Source organism: Lissotriton vulgaris, chromosome 3_1, assembly GCF_964263255.1.
Source record: "Lissotriton vulgaris chromosome 3_1, aLisVul1.2, whole genome shotgun sequence".
Lineage (NCBI taxonomy): Eukaryota > Metazoa > Chordata > Amphibia > Caudata > Salamandridae > Lissotriton > Lissotriton vulgaris.
This window is the reverse complement of record NC_141689.1, coordinates 2,014,980,897-2,015,003,111: the sequence shown is the minus strand read 5'-3', so window position 1 is coordinate 2,015,003,111 and position 22,215 is coordinate 2,014,980,897. Positions and strand designations below refer to the sequence as shown.

At 45.2% G+C, this 22,215-nt stretch overlaps 1 protein-coding gene across 2 annotated transcripts in view; it reads left to right on the top strand.

The window, feature by feature from the left end:
* CENPU (centromere protein U) overlaps positions 1 to 22,215 on the top strand; it is a 740,965-nt gene that overhangs the window by 378,065 nt on the left and 340,685 nt on the right. For both annotated transcript variants that reach the window (XM_086962486.1, XM_086962485.1), the window contains one exon: positions 2,717 to 2,810. In XM_086962486.1, the coding sequence (XP_086818612.1) occupies positions 2,717 to 2,810 (94 nt within the window). The remainder of the gene's footprint in view (positions 1 to 2,716; positions 2,811 to 22,215) is intronic.

Genomic DNA, 22,215 nt, shown 5'->3' with positions numbered 1-22,215 from the left:
GCACTGCTTCACCAAAATCCTTTCATGTGAGCCATGCTCCCCAAAATGTGAGTGGGAGTAAGAGCAAGGGGTCCGATGACTTTGCAGATGTCCACAGAGGCATATTAAGTTGTTTAGCCTTGACCGATTGAGTCCTAGAAAGAGCACCCATCATAGGAAAAAGTTTAGGGTACTGCTGCATTGATACTGTTTGATTCCAGAGTGTGCTGAAGTGGTAAAAGTGGAGCAAATTCTAATGTTTTGGTTCTACTAAAAAACAGTTAATCCCTTTGGTGTTTTATTAGTTGTAATCGGTTTTAACTAAAAGCTGACATAGTAAATAAGTTTAACGCTGTCCAAGACTACTATACGTTGATATATAGAGCGTATTTCCCTGCCGACAATGACCAATTGGATAACGTGAGCTCTGTTCCTCCCCACCCTTTATTAAACTCTCTTTGCAATAGATTGAGGAGCTCCAACCCCCTATGACCACTGACAAAGTCAAGGCCACCATAAAATTATGTAAACTAGGTAATACCTCCAGTCTTCATTGATTCACAAGAGGATTCTATAAAAATGTTCTGAAAACTCTTAGCCCGTGGCAGGTTGACTTTTTAACTTATTAGCATACTACAAAAAGGTGACACTTCGTATGAGAGAAGTAGTTATTACTCTCATTCCCAAACACAGAAAAAATAAGCCGTGGAAATCCTACAGGCCCAGAGCACTTGTAAAGGAAATTTGCGAAGATTCTCACAAATCGTGTGGAGAAGCTCCTTCCAGATATTGGTCAGCCCAATCAGTCTAGATTTAACTTGGTTTGTCAAACCCATCCTAGTGAGGCAGGTAGTCCATCTTGTTGAGAATATCGAGTGTACATCAAACCAGCTTTATTGGTTCCACTGGATGCAGAGAAAGTGTTCATCAAAGTTGACTGGCACTTTCTCCTCAAGTTTGTTCAGGAAGTAGGCTTATGACGGAGATTCCTTGCTATGGTGCTGGGAAGATACTCTTCGATCGCATCTAGAATATTCTAAAATGTAAGCCTTTTAAACGCTGCCCGAATTGCCAGAGACACTAGATAAGGATGCTCTCTCTCTACTTCTTTTGCCCTTAGCTGGAGACCTTTAGCCAGACATATACTGGGTAACCCGCATATTAAAGGAATCCCATTCAAATCTGATAGCCACAATCCTTCAAAAGAATGGTGGATTTTAAGATAATTCTTGGTAATTACAAGACATTAAAACTCACTGACTCCCATGCAGAAGTGAGGCATTCAGACCTTCTTTAAACTTCTGATGAGCAAATTAGTCATAGTAGATTTCTCTGCATCAAAATGATCCTAGTAGTTTCAGATCCATGTAGAGCAAATTTTCCAATGCCCCTTTCCTCTCTTAGTAATGACTTGAGACATTGGTTTTGCCTGTTCCTCTCGTGGATGGGGCAGAATCTACACTATTAATATAGTACATGGTGTGTGTCAAAGTGGGAGGTAAGAGAAACTGGAGAGGAAGAAACAATGCAGGGTTTAGGACGAAAGTCATGACAGTTGAAGATGAACAGTGGTTAGGATGAAGCAGGAGAGAGAGGACTATATGAGACAGCTTAGTGAGAATCATTTGAGCGACAAAGAAAGGGAAATACGGCATGGGAAGTGATGAGAAGTGGAAAAGGAAAAAAAAACAATGGGCCAAAAGTCAGGCAGTGGATGAGGGGTGAGACTTTGACAGGCTTGTGTGAAAAAGCAGGTTGGTCTTCATCAGCATTATTGGTGCAATAAGTGACAGGGTGTACTTCCTGCCTTTCAAAGGCTCTAGCCTCTGACAAAATACACATATCCACAAATGGGCCAGTCAGCTGCATTTCACCACCTACCCGGCGCCTCTCCCAGTCTTCTCCTGCCTGTTAACAGCATGATAATTTTGATGGCTTGACTTGTGTGTTGAAAGCTCGGTATATACAAGTTTTGTAAATACCAGCAGGTGTTAGTTGGAAGCCCTCAAAAAGCATATGACTAATTGAATTACATGGCCAGAATGAGCTGCAAGCAAACTCAATGGAGAGTACCAGACTGGAAAGGAAAGGAAGGTTGACAAACCAGTGGAGGACCCATCTTGCTCCTACAAAAGGGATTGTCTGGGTGATTGTGAATTAGTGGATGGTGGACTTGGGAGTATGTAGAATAACTGAACTTGCTTTGAATCATCTATTCTAACCATGTGCAAAGAAATGACAAGGAACTGGCAACATGGATGCTGAAGCTTATTATAATGTGAAGATGAATGTTGTTTCTTGTTTACCTTCCACCCTACCCTCCTCCTGCTTTATGTAGTAAGTCTTGTAGTATTTACTTCAGGAATACTGTATGGAAGTAAAGTCATTATATGCTGTTTGGGGTATTTTGAATGAATGAATTCATTTTTTTCTAAAAACTTTTACTAAGTCATGATCTTTGAAAAGCTTTATATTTCCTTCAAAAGCCAGGCAATATTACATCAGTATTACAATTGTATGGTGCACTTTGACTCGTCTCACCTGTTTATGACGAGTAGAAGTAGCACTAGGTGATCATAAACCAGGCTTAGTGTGCATCTTAACTCTTTGTCTCTAGAACTTGAAACAATCCTACTCATTGACTAAAAGTTTAAAACTTAGAATTATTTCTGCATATTTTGTATGAAAATGTGTTGCACAATAACCTTTTAAGTAATGAAAAAATGATGAATTATAGGAACCTTCGGAGCAGAGCGAACACCTACCTAACCGAAAAAAGAGGAAGACTTTGCATCAAACCAATGATACAACCTCTCCTAATTTGAGCGCAGGTAAACTATGACGTATCTATTGTATTCTTCAGTGATTCAACTATATTCTGTCTGTTTACATTTTTTGACAGTGAGTTGACATATCCTGTTTTGCCTGTATTCGGCAATGGCAGGATCTACATCTACATGTGAGTTGAATTGTCAAAGAGTTTAATTTTGAAGAAGTCTTTAAAGATTTTGGTTCCAATTCCTGTATTGGTTGTGCATGAAGAATATCTTTTCACAAACCTAGATAATGACGCACATTGTGCAACAACTGCTATATGGGGTTCCCTTGTCTCAGTGAGTGTGCTTCATTGTGTGGATGCACTTTTCATCATGTTGAGGTTAGTAGGTCCCCTGAAGATTAAGACAATTCTCTTGAAAGAATTGGCAATGTCAATGGCTTGATTCACGGCATTGTTCAATTTCTCTGATGAGTGAAACATGTTCCAGTGTTACCTGAGCCATTCAGAGTGGCCCTACTTATTCGCTCCATCGCTTTTAAATCACACTGTTAATCCTGTCAACTTTAGGGGGTGGTCTTCCCCCAAACATTTTGCTTACTCCCCTTCCGTGTGCTGAGATTTGTTTTTGGTGGCCTAGGACTCTCTGAACTTTACCACTTCTATTCAGTTCTAAGGTGCTTAAAACTTGGTACAAATGGCATACATCTGAATGGCACATTTAATTTACTTATAATTACCTAGCAAATGTGTGCAACATGCACCCAGGGCCTGTAAATTAAATGCTATTAGTGGTCCTGTAGCCATTGCAGCCTGTGTGCAGTTTTGAACTGCCAGTTCAACCTGGCAAAATAAAGCTTTTGTCAGGACTAAACCTCACATTTTTAATATAAGTCAGCCTCAATGTAGGCTTTAAACATCCCATAGGTCAGGGTGCAGTGTAATTAAAAAAAAGTTGGGCATGTACTGTTAAGTTTTACATGCCCTAATTGTGAAAAACTCCTAATTTCGTTTTCTCTACTATGAGCCTTACCTCTCCCATAGTATAAAATTTGGTCACCTTATTAGATTTAATAAGTGATAACTTTTGGTTGGGAACAGGTAAATGTCATGTTTGGCCTCTACAGAATTGTAATTTAAAATCCTCTTTAATGGTCAAGTTGGATTTTAAGTCACAAATCAGAAAACGTCACTTTTAGAAAGTCGGTATTTTGTGTCCTAACCATTTGGTGCCTTCAGCCTGTGTCCTGGTTCACATGACTGTGAACAGAGTGGTAGTTGAACTTTGTGTATTCATTTCAGATAGTGAGACAAAGGAGGTCTAGGTGTTGGCATGATGTTCAAGGCAGATCTGTTCCACCCCCACTTCAGTTTCAACTGAGCTGCCTGAGCACACTCACAAAGACACACCAGTCTTTTGTTACCCTGGACTTCTTGGAGCCTGGCAAGGAGGAAGGAAATTCCAGAACCAACTGTCGGAGGGACTGGGAGCTCTAGAAGCTTCTCTCACTGCAAAGCTGGCACCAGGTATAAAGATAAGATCCATCAGACCCACTCTTCAGTTTACTCGTGACTTGCGGAGGACTCTCAGAAGCCCTGCCCTGTCAGATTGACTCCAAGAGCTAGTTGCATAGCCTCCTGATTGGCGCTAAAGGGACAAAACAACTTGAACCCTGCACCTGAATGCTGCCTGAATTGAGCCCTACCCTCCAAGTGGCGCATACCCAGTCCTGGGCCATTGGACATGGTGCTAAAGGATCTCAAACAATTATAACCAAAACTTGCTCTGAGAACTGACAGGAGACCGGGGCCTTACTCCTCGACGATCCGCCCAAGGTGCATCACTGGTTAGCCTGAACTTGCGGTAGCTGCTGCTAAGTTCCGCAGCAAATCTTGTTCAGAGGCTCCTCACAGAATGGGTATCTTGCCTTTTGAGCCCTCGTCAGCTACAGCTTGTAGCTTCATCCCGCTGGAGATTTCAGACTTCCAAAAAAGTGACATAGACCGAACTAACAAATCTTAACTGTGACTTCGTCCTGCTGCTCCTCGTTGACAACGCCTCCTCCTCAGTCACCTCTGACTGCCTTGTCCCGCTGAACTTTACCTTCTCAGATATTTTTCTTCAAAATTTCTTTTGGCCTTAAGGTCAGTTGAGACCAGGCCCAATACACTTTGTGTGTCTGAACCAACTCCATTGTGGTCAGTTATAGCCTTTGACTTTGTCCTGGCAACTGGGTGTCCCCGATTGGCAATTTGATGTTTTAGGCGCTATTTTTCAAGGAAAGCATTCAAAAAAATCATTCCTTTGGTTCTATGATTGAATGTATGGGGTTATGGTGTCAAATTATATATTAAAAATTCTCTATATTTCTCAATTGGTGTGGGATTTTCATTGTGTTATGTTTTCACTTTATTATGTGTGCTGCTGAAATACTTAACACAGTGCCTCTAAGTTAGGCCTGACTGCTTTTGTGCCAAGCAAGGGATAGGCACAAGTTAATTTTGTGTCTTTTGTGGTTTAGCCTGGAAAGGACTGTGGTTGTTACTTAAGAGGGGGTTACACCCACCCCCACCAACCAATAACTCAGTTTCCTCCACACACCATTTGCAAACTAATCCCTAACCATTATTCCTTACGGTTAGTAAATGGAGAGTGTTTGTGCTTAGTATAAATGTTTTGGTTTTAGCCACGTAAGAGTGTTTATGGTACAGTATTCTGCCAATATTCCTCCAAGCCCTCTGTGTTTTTGGTTCTTGACAGGTCTATATCACAGGATTGAGTTAAGGCACACTCACCACATCTACGGCTAAAACTATGGCTAGAATGCCTGCACAAAATTAATTGCAGTCATTTATCCTTCTTACTATTGTTTTCCACTCATGTCTTGCCATAACTCACTGGCCCACCTACCCTGGTAAGGAGAAACTTCTGCAATCCACTTTCCTGCCAGCTGCACGTCTCCCATGATGCATTAGTAAGTTTCCTGTTCTACTACTTGAATTTTTTCAAATCTGGGATTGGTCCATAGAAAAGCTTCAGAAAACTGAATTTTTGTGTATTTGCTGGTATTATTAGCTGTCCTTTACAAGAGATTGTGTCCATGATTGACTGGATCAGAGGACATGCTACAAAATGAATGGGCTGCTATAGTCTTGCTCCACATACCCTTGATTCCTTCTACATTAGTCCTGTTTTTCATCCGAATGGTTGGAAGAGCTGTCTACTTCATACACCATATTCCTGTAAGAACTACTTGGGTGCTTCCTTTGAATTCCTCACAGGCGCCCTATCCAGGCTGTTAGCATTTTTTTACCTCTCTGGGAATCGCATTTTGTGCTGAACATCATCTTTGGATCTGAGCATCCCCTCACAGATCTCATTTGTTTTTCAAGAAACTGTATTGAGTAAACATCTTTTTGCAAAGGCTTCTGCACAGATGACGTGTTTTTCAAGACAGTACATTTCTGCGGAATACTTCTAAGCGGAGATCCTTTGCCTTGTTGATGTTCCCCTGACATAAAACTGGATCCTGAAAACTATAAGTCAAAAGCAAGACTCTTGTACAATGGTAGGTGGTGACATGCCGCTCCCCATCAGTGCCGTTCTGCTCCGGAAGTGACAAATGGAAACGCATATAAGCACCACCCTTGTATGCTGATATCAGTACCTTTCTTTATGCATCTTCAGACGTTGATTATGAGCTCAACTCCTTTAGTCTATTACAAGATTTTTCTACCATTTTTCTCAAAATGTGACTTGTGGCCCTAATAAAATGACAGAATTTAAACCTTGTAGAGACTGTTGCAAACAGATGTCTGTGCCAGGTTTGCATCTGGTGCTTGGGGTGGAAACACAACTCCAGGGCCTGTGACACCTGCGCCCAGATAAAACTGAAAACCGTACGGGATTGCAAAGCGAAGTTCTAGTTCTCAAAACACTGCAAGACCACAATGCCATTACTGGTTAAAGTCGAGAGTAAGGCCTTGCTCCATATCTTTTTTGCCGTTGAAGTTTTTGGGTAAGTGAAAGTTAAAAAAACTAGCTGATTCTTGATCTCCAGAGAAGGTGCGACAGTGTTAACATGCCACACAGACATGCTTCCGCCGGGTTCCACACTGGTGTTGGTGCTGGAATAGGCTCCACAACCTATAGTGGTCTGCCAAATTTGTCTCATTCTCTGCCTAGGCCATGCTTTGAATTTGCTGTAGAATTCTTCTTTGTTCAAATCACCAGCTGTGGTGATATTTTGTGAAGGTTTACACCATATGCAGTTACCGAAACCCTTTGTGATGCCACCATGAGACTTGAATCTGTTTCTCACTTTTTTTTATGTAACTCTTTTTATTGACAATAAAAAAAAACCCATAAACAAACAAGGCAATAGAAGGCAATACAGCTGGATGTGTGTTCAAAGGGGGGAAAGAAAGTGCATTACAATTTAATACAAATCATCAGTGCAGAAAAGGGGAGGAGCAGGGGGGAAACAGAATCATAACACATTAGGATTAGACAACACTAGGATTGTCGGGTCAGGGGGAAAGAGTTACATCCGGAATATCGGTGAGGGGAGGTGTACAAACATCACCCCGGTACGAGTTCCACTGGCCCCAAATTTTACCCCACTTCCTCGGTCTGCCACGCGCCACATACACTGTTTTCTCCCGAAACATACACCAATCCATATTCTCCTTCCATGCCGAGATAGTGGGCGGCCTCTGGGACCCCCAAAACTGGGCTATATCTCTCTTGGCGATCATATTCCCAATGGTCGCCCACCAAGTCTGCGCCACATCATAATCAGTCGGTTCCCAAACGTTCAGCAAACAACGCCTGGCTTCGGGCAGCAGTGGAACACCCATGACTTCCTCCATCACTGCATGCACTCGATTCCAAAACACTACCACCTCCGGACACTCCCAAATTATGTGGAGGAATGTACCAATTAAGCCGCATCCACGCTTACACAACCCATCCACAGAATAACCCATACGAATCAGGCGAGGGCCAGTCACATAAATCCGATGCAGGATCTTAAGTTGCACAAGTCGGAGACGGGCTGGAATCGCGACCTCCTTGGGAGAGGATATCGCGGATTGCCAGTCCTCATCATCCAGCTCTAAACCGTCACTGGTCCAAACCTCTCTGAGGTGCACCAACAGGTCTGTACGATCGTTAATCAATTTCTTATATATCCGAGAGATAGTGCTGTCTGGATCGTATCCGTCAAGCACCCGATCGTCGAGTGGGGATGATTTCGGGATAGCAACACTTGCAGGAAAAACCGAACTCAACGCGTGGCGGATCTGTGCATAGCGGAAGAACTCCTTGTCACTAAGTTCATATTCTACCTTCAACTCCTCGAAGGTCTTAATCCTATCTTTGGTCCAGAGGTCCCTAACCTTACAAATACCGATCATATCCCACTTCTCAAAGCCTTTCGTCCTCCACAAGCTGCCCAGTCTTTCAGACACATAGAGCGGAGTCGCCCGGGTCAATCGGTCCGTCCACCCCATTGCCGCATTCGCACACTGCCACACTCGCACTGCTATCTTAGTGGGTCCCGAGAGTTTCCCTCCAACAGATTTGGAGTAAAGCGCCCTATTATAATCTCCACCCGGCAGCTGCCACTTATCCATCTCAAACGCAGGGTTTAACGCGGGCCGTACATTGCATGATTAATCGCTCCCAGCTGGGAGGCCCAGTAGTATCGCTTGATATCCGGAAGTGCGATACCGCCGTCATACCAGGGAAGCGTCAGTTTGGCGAGGGCGATACGTGGACGTCCACCCCGTATCAACCGCCTCTGCAGACTCTCCACCTCCCGGGAGTAACTCGCCGGAATGACATCAAACATGTTCTGAAGCGCGTACAAAAACCGTGGTAAAGACATCATTTTGAAAAGAGCTGCACGACCGAGGGGTGACAATGGCAGACCACACCAGGCCGCAACATCAGATTTTCACCGCTGGAGCGGAGGAAGCAGATTACGTTCGTAACGGACAACGGGGTCTAATGAAATAAAGACCCCCAAATACTTAAATCCCATCTGCGTCACCTGTATGGGGCAGACGCGTGGCAAAGGGGGAGTGTCCCCCGAGAGTACATAAACACTGGACTTAGTCCAATTAATCACAAGGCCGGAGTTTCTGCCGAACGAGTTCAGCACATCAAACAATACTATCAACGACTTCCGAGGCGACGTGAGATACAGCAGGATGTCATCTGCATAGAGTGATATTCGAACCTCAAAATCAGGGGTCCACTGAATACCCTTAAGCGATGGTTCCCACCGCAGCCAAGCGGCCAGGGGTTCCAAGGCGAAGGCGAAAAGAAGTGGGGACAACGGGCACCCCTGTCGCGTGCCCCTCCCCAGAACAAAGGACTTAGAAACCCGACCATTCACCACGATCTGAGCCAGTGGTTCCTCATACAGGAGTTTTACCCAGCCGATGAAACCAGGACCGAAACCAAACTTTGCAAGAGCAGCCCAGAGATATGGCCATTCCACTGTATCAAAGGTCATTGTAGCATCCAAGGAAACCAAGATGGCCGGTTCACGCAGCGACGCCGCTCTCGCCAGGACGCCATGCAGGCGCCGCAAGTTCATTGCTGTATTACGATGTGGAATGAAACCAGATTGATCCGGATGGATCAGATTACCGATCACCTGTATCAATCGGTTTGCCAACAGTTTTGCGAGGATCTTGGACTCTGCATTCAGGAGTGATATAGGCCTATAGGATGTGCAGCAATCACGCGGTTTCCCCTCCTTGTGAATCACCACGATGGTCGCAAGTCGCTGATCACGGAGAAGGGAGCCGATGTCTCGCGATTCCAAGAACATATCACGAAGATACAGCGCCATTTTGTCAGGACGCAGCTTATAAAGCTCAATGAGGAGACCATTAGGGCCCCTAGTTTTTCCCGAGCGGACGGAACAAATAGCAATTGCCGCCTCATCGTCAGAAAATGCTGCGTCCATCAGATCCCTATCTGGGTCCGATACGCGAGGCAACGCAATGTCCCTTAACAGCAGATGTGAGTTTTCCTCTGGTCTGTCGGAGACTGGGGAATATACATTTCGAAAATGTTCAGCGAAACACTCCACAATCTCAACCGGGTCAGTCACACACACACTCCATTAGCTCTCTCAACCACAGGAACCACACAACTCGCCCTCTCCTTTCTGTCCAACCAAGCAATCAGCTTCCCAGCCTTGTCTCCCACATCATACAGCCGTCCCTGCTGCTCTCTACTCATAGCTCTAGCAGCGTCCGTTACCAGGGCCCTATAATCAAGTTGTTTGAGACTGAGGACATGCACTTTATCATGAGTGATACCCAACTCCAAATCCCCTTCCAGCTCAGCTATTTCGGTCTCAAGGCGGACCACCGCCTCATTTTTGCTTGACCACGGATAACCGTCTTGAAAGCCTCCCACAGCGAAACAGAAGAGGACACAGACCCCACATTTTCAGCAAAATAATGATCCAAAGACTTAACCAACTCTGTCCGGGTTTTGGGGTTACGGAGATGCCAAGGATTGATCGGAGCCACTCGACCCTCAGAACCCATTGTGTCCATCAAAAGCCACAGTGGGTAGTGATCCGAAATACCCCTGGCTAGGTGTCTGACTTCCCTAACCGAAGAGGCCTGTGCTGCTGGCATCAAGACATAGTCAAGCCTAGAGAGACTACCGTGAGCACCAGAGTGAAAGGTATATTGCGCCTGTGCCGGATGCAGCAGCCTCCAACAATCTACCAGTCCCAGCGTCTCCAAAAAGCCACTCAACCAAGACTATGATCTCGTGAGGTCCCTGGGGGGGCTGCGGTCCTCCCTACCGGAAACGACAGAATAGAAATCTCCACCCATCACCAGAATGCCCTCAGGGGGCCCCAACACTACTCTCCCCAAATCAGCAAATGTCGTAGTCTGCAGACCAGGTGGAACATACACAGAAAGCAGTGAGATAGTCTTCCCCTCCCACCTACCAGTGAGCGCAGCATAGCGTCCCCTATAGTCAAGAATTATGTCGTCCAACTCCAGGGGGAGGGAACTCCTAACTAGGATACCCACCCCTCTAGATCCAGTAGTAAATCCAGAGTGTGCAATTAGACGATATCCTCGCCGATTCATAGCATGGCATGTGTTTCCGATCAGATGTGCCTCTTGCAATAAAACTACGTCAGGGGAGAGGCGTATCAATAGCTGCAACACTACTCCATGTTTTCTCCTATCCCCAAACCCATTAACATTCCAACACCATAACTTCAACCCCCTACCCTCCATCCCGGAAGTAAGTGCAGAATCCACCCAACAGCGAACACAACACCCAGATCAAGATGCAAAATAATGCGTTGCCTTGAAACAAAATAAAACACACCCAACCCCACCCCACACCCCCCAACAAATACCCGAAACACACCCCTCCACCCTGCACCCCTGCGTTAGACTCAAAAGCCACCCCAACTTGCAGTGTGCCTGTTGCCCTAACATTAATTTAGTCTACAAAAAGAAACCCGGAGGAGGGAGAGTCCCACCCCCCTCGCCACCTCTGGGTATAACACCATAAGTATCGCAGATACAAAAGTCATCAAACCACAGCTGCCAGTTCTGTACACTGTCCGGAAACCAGCAACCACTTCTCATTCTTGTTCCAACGGGCCACCTTCAGCACCTCCAGAATGTTCAGAGCGATCACGCTGTGTAGACAACGGATCAAGCCAGTCACTCACTCTCTCGGGCGGTCAAAGAAAAACGTCCGATCATTGTGTTCAACACGTAGCAAAGTTGGAAAAAGCATCGCGTATTTCATACGATGTCTCTCAGTCGCCGCTTCACCCCCTGGAACCCCATCCTTTGTTTCTGAACCAACTGGGTGAAATCAGGGTAGAAGCTCACCGTTGTGTTTTCAAACTTCGTGGGGCCACCCACCCGTGATGCCTGCAGGATAGCGTCTCTATCTCTGAAGTTGAAAATTCTGGCGATTATAGGCAGTGGAGGGGCACCCGTCTTCGGCTTCCCACCCGGCACTCTGTGTGCACGTTCCACCGCGAAAAAGTTGCTCAGGCCTTTGGGGGCAAGATGGTTTAAGATGAGGTCTTCCACAAGGAGATCTGCGGTTAACTCTTCTGATTTTTCAGGGACCCCAATGATATGTACGTTATTGCGTCTTGCCCGACTTTCAAAATCCTCCAGCCGGCGAGCAAAGAGATCATTGGAGGATCATAGGTTGCAAACCTCCGTCTGTAAATTGGACACATCGGTCGTAAGGCTGGAGGTCTTCAAATCTAGGGAATTTACCTTTTCGTTAGTCTTTGATAAGTCTGCCCTGATCAAGTTGACATCGATTGCCACAGTGTCAAGCTTTAGAGCCAGAGCCTCATATTGTTGGCCAATGGAGGTCTTCATGCTAGCAATGGCGCCCATGACATCACGCAGGGTCAAATCATCCACTGCGGCTGAGCCGTCACCCGCATCTTCCAGAGACCTACTCGCACCACCGGGGGACCCTTTAGGATGGGTATAGCGATCCATAATATTCGATTGAATAGTACACCCTTGGTGAATGGTCTTGGTCTTCCGTTTCTCGCTATCGGGTTTGCCCGCCATATTAGATGTTGCGCCCCTGAGGGGCTTGTGAGACCTGGTAAAAATGACTCCTCACGATTCACCCACGGGGCTCTCCAAGTGTGAGTCTCAGCAGGATATCACACGACCAGGAACACTCGGCAGCTGGCATACGGTGAAGTTGCGGGGTCCGGCTCCCGGTCTGCCAGAGTGGTGTTGAGATAGGAAGAGGCAGAAGAACCAAAAACGAAACCGAAAGTTAACTCCAAGGTCTTGAGCAGGACCCCGCAGGCCGTTGTTGTTCAACTATCACCTGGGCACTACAGTGACTCGAGCCCCGGGCAGTTCCATGGAGCAGGCCACAAAAGTTCAAAGTATCGTAGTTTCGGTTCCCAGGGTCCAAATCGATTTTTGAAAGCAGCTATTATATCAGCTGGGTTGCGTTTTCAATAACCCGTCGTCGTAGTCAGGATAAAATTCAGGATATATGCGGGAGGTGGCGAGGTCTCGGGAGCCCTGTGCTCACGCGGCCATCTTGGTTGCGCGCGGAACTCCTCCCCCGGTTCTCACTTTTTTGATGTGCACTCCTTTTGAGCAAATGCACAGTTGTCCTCTACACTGTTTAACCCTGAAAACATTCTTTTTGGTTGCAATAATGTCAGCTTGTAGCATTAGTGAGTTTCCGGCAATTTTGTTCCACCCGCCTCATACAACCTTTTTTCCAGGAAAACCGGTTTTAAGGGATCGAGCTGCATTCCTGCCAGTAGTGGCACCTTTTCAAGTCAGACAAACTATCACCCTTCTGATTTTCTTTGATCTGCCTTACCCTTAAAGAAAAGGAGGGACTCCTTTGTTTTTATATAGATCATACCAGAGACCATCGGGTCAATGTTCAGCTCTTTGTGGGCTTCTCTGAAGTAACAAATGACAAGGCAGTGCAGAAAAGTGCCACCTATTAGGGGATCGACCTCTAGGTGTATTAAGGGCTCCTTCCACTCAAGCCAGGCTGCTACTACTGCACTGGCTCATGGAGTGCCTTTTCTGGATATCTATCCGGGTGTAACTGTGACATCAGTGCATATGTTCACCTAAAGCCCTATTGCCTGTAAAGTCAAGTCTGTCGGGATGGGCATTTTGATCTGATCAATTCAATTAACCTACCACCTGTGGAGGTATGGCTTTGGTATCTATTCACAAGCTGAGCAATCTCTGGTTAGAAGTATCAATCAGATGAACAAGTTACTTACCTTTGGTAACCCTTTTTTGGTGGAAACTCTGACTTGTTATATTCGATATTGGTACCCTAATATAGATCCAGGGAACATCGTACACTTTCCCTACATCAGCTCCCTTCATTTAATATGAACGAGCCTTCTAAGGACATAACTCCAAATAAGGAAAGACTGCCTTGTATGAGTTGAGTTGAGAGAGAATTTATATAGCGCTACTTCACCCGTAGGAGTCAAGGCGCTGAGGATGAAAAAGAAGCTGTGTGAGGGGAAAGCGGGAAGGCTGGTTAATGGTAGGCCTCCCTGAAAAGCCAGGTCTTCAGAACCTTTCGGAAGAGAGAGTGAGAGGTGAGTTCCTTGATCTCAGCCGGAAGAGTATTCCAAATTTTAGGAGCACGGGAGCTGAAGGCCCCGTCGCCCCATTTGACTTTGTTGGTTTTAGGAACAGACAGAAGATATTTGTTGGCTGAGCGAAGTGCCCTGCCAGGGACGTAAGTGGTCACCAGTGGTTTAATGTCTTCAGAGCCAAGCCCGTGCAATGCACGATGGGTGAGACACAGGACCTTAAACTCTATTCTGGCCTGGATGGGAAGCCAGTGAAGGTCCTTCCTAATAGAGGTGCCTGAGGCGAGCCTCGAGGCATCAGCAACAAACCGAGCTGCTGCGTTTTGTACTGTTTGTAGACGTTGTATCTGCGATGTATTAATTCCAAGATACAACGCGTTGCAGTAATCTAACCTTGAGGAAATTAGGGCCACCGTAACCTGTTTACGGGCATCAGTGGAAAGGTAGTGTACTCATTTCCTCAAGGTTCTAAGGACACCACAGCAGGTAGAGGTCGTCCTGCTAACTTGTTTTTCGAAGGAGAGCTTGGAATCAAAAATAACACCCAAGTTCCGAGCGGACTGGGAGGGCGATGGGCAGGCTCCAAGGGCGGGAAGCCACCAGTCCATTGACCAAATCTCCTCCTTGCCTCCGAAGATCAGCACCTCCGTTTTTCCCCATTCAGTTTGAGGGAATTCCTCACCATCCAATTTGCAACCGCTTCCATGCAGTTCTTAAAGTTTCGGGCTGTAATATCAGCAGTTTGAGAAAGAGAGACCATAATCTGGGTGTCATCAGCGTAGGAGAGAACTTCCAGCCCAAAAGATCTTACAAGCCTGGCAAGGGGTGTAACATAAATGTTGAAGAGCGTGGGGCTCAGGGACGAGCCCTGAGGCACCCCGCACTGCACAGGTTTAGCTGGGGAAAGAAAGTCACCCAGCTTGACCCTCTGTGCACGGCCATCCAGGAAAGATTTCAGAAGGCTAAGTGCCAGTACGTCCACTCCTATCTCCTTGAGACGTTCGACTAAGATGGAGGGGGATAGGGTGTCGAATGTGGCAGTAAGGTCGAGCAGCACCAGAAGAGTAGTCTGGCCACTGTCGACCTTGGCACGGATGTTATTAGTGACGACTGTCAGGGCGGACTCGGTACTATGACACCTGCGAAAGCCATGCTGAGAGGACTCAAGAAGGCTGGAGTTCTCCAAGAAGGCACTCAGATGGTGGTTTAAATGGGCCTCTAGCATTTTTGCGGGAGCCGGGAGTAGTGAGATAGGCCGAATTGTTTGGGGGATTTTAGGATCCAACGAGGCCTTTTTCAGAAGGGGCTTAACTATGGCCATTTTCCAGGAGGTCGGAAAGACACCTTTACAGATGGCCAGATTAATGACTTCCAGGAACGCAGGGAGTAAGACATTTCTGCATTCTTTGAAAACCTTCAGAGGACATGGGTCGAGGGGGGAACCTGATTTAAGCCTATCTAGATGCACGTTAAGTTGCTCTAGAGTGATCGGGGGGAAAATAAAAGAGTTATCCTGTGGTGGCTCTCTAGGGTCTTCTATGACAAGATGTGACAGTGGGGCGGGGGGTCCTAATTCTTGGTTAAGAGCTTCTAAGCTTGGGTGAATGTCAGTTATCTTTGTGTGAAAGAAGGTAGATATCTGGTCGCAAAGCTCCTGGGTTTCTATTACCGAATTCGGGGATTGCAGAGCCGACAGAGTCGACGATTTTGAACAGTTCCCTTGAGGAGCTGAGGGAAGCAGTCAGTTTGGAAAAATGCAGTTTCTTTTCTGTAAGAACCGCAGTTTTATAATCTTTGGGTAGGAGTTTGTGTTTATTCTTTTCATCAGGATCTAGATTGACTCTCCAGAGCCTCTCTTGTCTCCTACATCCCTGCCTCAGTAACCTGAGAGTATCGGAGTACCAAGGGGCCGAGGGGCGCTTCCTAGCAGAATAAGTCTGTTTGACCGGGCCAGTTTATCCACCGCTTTTAGAATAGCATTATGCAGATCAGAAGCTGCAATGTCGATGTCATTTGCTAATGATGGGCATTGGCTGGGCAGAAGGGGAGCTAATAGTTCACTATTTATCCCTCTGAGGTTTCTTTTGGGTTCCCACTTGCAGGGGTCTGCTAAGGAGGTGGAAAAGTTGGGGTATGTAAAGTCCAAGGGGATGGCCATATGGTCTGACCAGGACAGAGGAAGGGGAATCCCAGTCTCTACCCTGGGGTCATTGGTAAAGACCCCGTCCAGGGTGTGACCGGCTGAGTGTGTGGGGCCCTCTACTATCTGGTTTGGACCAAAAGAAGCAAATGAGTCCATCAGGGAAGCAGTGTCTGTGGAATTCTCTGTATCTAAATGAAAATTAAAATCTCCAAGAATGGTGAAGTTGGGTCTATCAATATAGGGTTCAAGCAGTTTAAGAAGCTTCTGACAGACGGAAGGGCGGGGGCCAGGAGGCCTGTAGATCAGAATCCCAGCGAAGGAGATTGAAGGGGAGGAGTTGCGCACAAAATAAAGGGCCTGAAAGGAGTCACTTGGCAAAGAAAGGTGCTCAGTTCGACATCTTATAGAGGATCTGTATAAAATGCCCAGAATGGGCATAACGCCTTATAAGGTCTGCAGCCTTTTATGGACTAAACCTTTCACCTAGTTCATGACGAGGGTGAGTTCTGCCCGATCGATACTGCTAAGAGGTCATCCTTAGCACATATGAATAATTCATGAGTACACTCTCCAGGAGGTACACTTTACCTCTCCCATAGACGCTCAATGTTTAATCCCCAAACGTCATCCTCATACTGAACAATGGGTAACACATGCAGATAGACTGTATAAATATAGCACCTCTTGCTATCAGTAAGCAGGAGGGACCTGAGACCTCCAGGCCGACACACTGGCCAGAGATGCTGCGGCTCCGGCATGACATCGCTCCAGTTGACAGTGGTCTAACCATCCCTTGTGGGGTGTCCAACTCGAGACCAGGACGGAGTCCCACACACTCACTATTCAGGTATTGGGGTTGGACTAAATCATAGCGGGATTCTTGGCTCTTGGATTCTAGGCTATTAGGCTCATTAGCTCTTTCGCACCTACTCACATGCTAGGTACACTTGGGTATGACTAGACAGGCATCTTAGGAGTACGTACTTTATTTTATAAATGCATTCTATATACATGTATAGGTTTGTGACCATTGCAAAATGGTAGAACAATGCTATTCTTATTCACTGTACTGCTGGCTCTATATCTCTGTTATTGTGTTACAGTCATAACAGCGCACTTATTCAACACACAGTTCTTATTGTAAACACGTTCGACTGTTTGTTCTCTGTATCTCTCTGAGAATAAAAACAAGCAAGCAGGAGTGACTGGGTGAAAAGTAATATATTGTTTCCATGAGTCTGAGGTTATTGTGTTCTAAAGTTGCACAAACTAATCTCTCTGATAACAGGAGATTCTAGTGACACTGCGAGCTAGCTAATGCAAACCACAGGCTAATATATGCGGCTGGGGTGTACAGAGTCAGTCTGCAACCAGCACAAACCACAATCTTACGGCAAGCCTTCCTGGACAGAGGCATAAAGTCGTGCAGAACAGCTATCCTAAGAGGAATGAATTCCACTAACCCCCAAATGAACTGTAAATTGATTACATTTTTAGGTACTCGTGAACAAGAACTGAAAGCTAAATATGAGCAAGGATAAAACCTGAAGTATATTTTATATTTACATACATTTTAAGATGTTTTTAGAGAAATGTAACTTTTATGCAATTTGTTTGTAATGTTACGGTTTTAATTAACTGAACAATAAATAAATACAATTCAAATTTAAATACACAGTCAGTCTGCCACCAGACCCACAGTATATGTTATCCGCAATAGTCGTAGGTCCTGCATGACAGGGTACTTTTTGGGACTACACTACATGGCGCCTCAAATTGGTCTAATGGCAAACAACGTGTCAAACATGGTTTGCCCAACGTGGTAAATACATGGCGCACATACTCAACAGTAGAATCTGAGTAGCTCAGTCGTGCTTATTCTCGGAGACCCTACTTACAAAACCCAGAGACGTCTGGAGTAGTTGGAAAAAACTTTGCCACCGATGAGTAGGCGAGATATCCTATGCATTGGCTGTTGGTTATTGAAGCTTGAAAGGAAATATTACCAAAATTGTGCATAAAACCTTTTCATAATTTCCTTGTACGGTAATTCCATGTCTTAAACACGATGGCGGACGAGGAGAGAAACTTACACCCATTAGACCATTTTGCACAGGGACTTAATCGGTCTGGTGAGGAAGATGCAAATGCAATACGTATTGCACCCAAAGTAAGACACACTTTAACATTTAAACTACTCAAACATGGATTACCACCCAGAGGAGGTGCAGTAATATCCGTGATAGTGGCACACGAAGATTTCAAAACAGAGGTATTCTACTTATGGGTTACATTCCCAGAAGCAGATTCTGTAACAAAACATTTTCATTATTAAACACATGAAGACGTTCCAGCAGCTTACACTCCGTTTGAGGAGATTGAGATTCTGCTTACTTTCCAGGAACATATTTTCTGGTTTAATGGCACCCTACCCCACATAAAAACAAGAGCAAGACTTGGTTGTTTAGGAAGACCAGGAGCAACATGGCCGATATTAGCAACCTTTGCACTACATCCAGACATTTACACAATGCCACAGGATACCACTCAAAGAGTTGATAAAACTCTACTGAAACATGACATATTTTGTCTAAAGGACACTAGCGGTCCAACCTACAGTAATTACAACTACTGCAGCTCCTACACAGAGCTCAGCAACTAAAATTACTCCACAAACATTACACTCGGTAATGGTTAAAGTGCCCACAAAACGTGAACAAATTCCTTTCTGGGTTGCTCAAAAGATAACCCAGTTAGAAGCAGTATTTCCAAATACAGTACCATTTGAAAAACACAGAATGTTAACAATCTGTTTGCCCATGGGGATTACACCACAGTTAGAGGATTGCACCTCTTGGGGCACAACCTTTGCTGCCATATATACCAGAACACATAGTATTCCTTCATTAGCAGTAGTACCAGATGTATTAAGACCTAAACAAAATGACTATGGAGCAGAACCTGCCCTAAACTTATTGATGAAGTTATTAAATAACTACAACCAGGTGTCAGCCATAATACTAGCTGCATCAGTGGCAATCCGCCAACACCTAAGGGAGTTCTCACCAGTAGATCAGGAGGCTGAACTACCCAAAATAATTTATACTGCATACGCAGAACTAGCCAGAGATAGTTTGGGGGTAAAAGCATTAAAACCTCAACAACAGGGCAGTCCTGAGAAGGATAATTTTAAACAAGCACCAACTTCTTCTAAAAAGAAGTGGGATAATAAAAAAGAAAACGCTAAAGACAAGAGATCTCAGTCCTGAGGTAGGTCTCCTCCACAGGAGCCCTCTGAAAAGAGGTATAACCTCGGGAATAGGGATAATATTAGGAAACCTGACAGGTATCAGGATACTGATACACGTTCCTCTAGTTCCCTTCAGGGCTCGAAGAAAAGCTCCGAAAGGGAAGGACGGTCAGAAAATAGAGAGGAGCGCACACAGTCCAGAGAAAAGCAGCGCGGTCAAGACTTTACTTCTAAAAAAGAAGACCAGCAAAATCCAAAACCTCAATTTAAGAAAAAGAAAGTTGCTGGGCTGAAAATCAGACATGCCCAGAATTCTGAGGACACAACTTCTGAACGAGGAATGGGCTCTGACGATGCTAGACAGTGCGGCAGAAGTAACAATAGCTCGCCTGAACCTGAAGGAATTTCTGGTGATAGCAGAGTTGAATGATTACATCACAGTGGAAACACCAGACACCAGAGTGAGCGCCCCACATAGGTTACATGAAGTAACCCTCCGGCTGGAGGAGAACAAGCCCAGGAAATTGAAAGCTTTTTTTTGGAAGAACTTATCATCTGGTTATGACATCCTGTTAGCAGAACAAGATTGGCCGCCTGCATTCGTTATGGAGTATTCCTGCGATTCCCCGAGTTTATAAAGCCAGATGGGGAGGGAGGGCTTTCTTTCCCCTCGCTCCAAGACTGTGGTACACACTTCCTGCTGATCTAAAAGGGCAAACATCGATTGTGCTTTTTCGTAAGGCACTAAAAACCTGGCTCTTTGTAGAAGCCTATGCGTAGTTTGGCACAATTTCACATTATAAACAGCTATACCATCTTTTCATGCACCTTGATGCCCCTGGGGTAAGTTGCGCTTTACAAATCGCTATTCATTCATTCATTCATAAAAGGTCACATGCATGATGGCAAGTTCCATCCTAGTTGCACAAAGACGCAATCTCTAGGAGACTGCACGGCTCAGTTTGCAGAATTAAAAGCACTGATACTGGCACTTGTAAATACAGATCGAGAATTCCCCACACTAATTATCTGTGATTCCTTTTACTGTGTACAGTCGTACAATGAGTACTTACAACATTGGGAACAAAACGGTTTTAAAGATGCAAAAGGTGGCACAAATAAAGCACAAAATGCTATGGGAACAGGTAGCGGAATTTAAATCCGAGCTAACGAGGACTCACGTGATCCATACACTGAGTCATCAACGTGATGGCGTGCATGTTGAAGGGAATTCATTGGCTGATGAAGCCGCAAAGGGGGCTGTTCGCAAAGCTTCCGTGTCTGCTTTGACTCGTTTAAAGACGAGAATAAACGGAGCTATAGGGATAGCTGTCATCGCATCACGCAAAGGCAGCACAGCAGTTCCTACATTTCCACTCAAATACTCCTACAAGTTAGATGCACAAAACAATCCAATAATTTTTTTTTTCCAAACATATTTTATTGGTTTCATACATGCATCTGACAATAAACCGTAGTCATGTATCATCATCTTAAATCAAACATCTCAATGTTTCCCCAACTTTATCCCACCTTAACCATCCAATGGTGATGCCACACCATAATGTCCTGATGTTTTACATACAGTTATAACATATATATCATCTTGTGAATTTTAATTACACACTAATCTATTTCCAATTCCCAGCAATCTGCCCTCCACCTCCTTCCCCACCGGTGTGTGTTACTGTAAGCATTGTTTCGGTCTAAAGTCGTGGTTCAGCTACTGCTATTCACATTCCTCAAAGTACCTGTGATTGTGGGAGCCTCCCTCAAACCCCAGTTTCTTGCTCCTATTCCTCCTCTGCTTGGGGATCTAATAACGATTGAACCAATGTTTCCCATGCATATGCACAAAACATTCCATATGCTCAGGTTCCTGGAGTGGAGGATAGAAAAATATCAAATATGGATTGTAGGCAAGCTTTAATATTACCTGCACATGAGGGTTTGGGCTCTGTGCACACAGGCGTTAGAGAGACTATTTCTTTACTGAAACAGCGCTATTGGTGGCCAGGGTTATCTAAGCAAATAAAGACCATGTCTTGAAATGCGACATCTGCCAGCAGATGAAAGGCTCCACCATTGCACGTCCGGCACAGATGCCATTACTGAAGTCAGACTAACCTCCTGCATGTGTGTACTTGGACAACTGCTGCCCCTTACAAATGGATTGGGTTTACAGATATATCATGGTGGCAGTGTATTTCTGTTCAAGATTCCTATGGTTATGGCCTCAGCGTTCTGCTGAAGCTCGAACTGTTATAAAAGATTTGCGAGTCTTTATGGGTACATTCGCAATTTGCATGTTACACTCTGACCACGGCCCTGCGCTTAACTCTCGTGCTTACAAAGAGGCCATGGAAGGTATGGGCGTAGCATTGCGGTTCTCATTTCCGTATCATCCTCAGGGAAATTATGTTTTGGGGAGAAAAAAAACAGGACTTAAAACAGTCTTTACCAGCTAGGGTATTAGGTAAGGGCGGAATTTGGTTCATACACCTTTATGGGGTCCAGCAGGCATTAAACAACCAGCCAAGAAACTCACTAGTAGGTGTCAGTCCATATGAGTTCAGGACACAAATGTGGGTACCTGATCTTGATTGTGAAGGCGCAGTGGCAGATGAAAAACCATTTGATATCCATGATCGTTTAGCTGTTTTACAGGATCTAAAAGAATCCAGGACGAAACGAAGCAATGTCCATCTACAACAGACCCCCATTGAAGAAGTCAAGGTAGTCAAGGCAAGTCCTGTCTGGATCCCAAAAGTCGGGTTCTGGTCAGAGAGAAAATTGCAGACCAAAAGGAATTTGGACCTTCCCACAGAAAACTGGTACCAGTCCTTGCAGTACACGAAACACGAACTGTGCTGCTCCTGGCTCTTGCCGGAAAAAAGGAGAAAAGATGAGTCTCAATCGATTT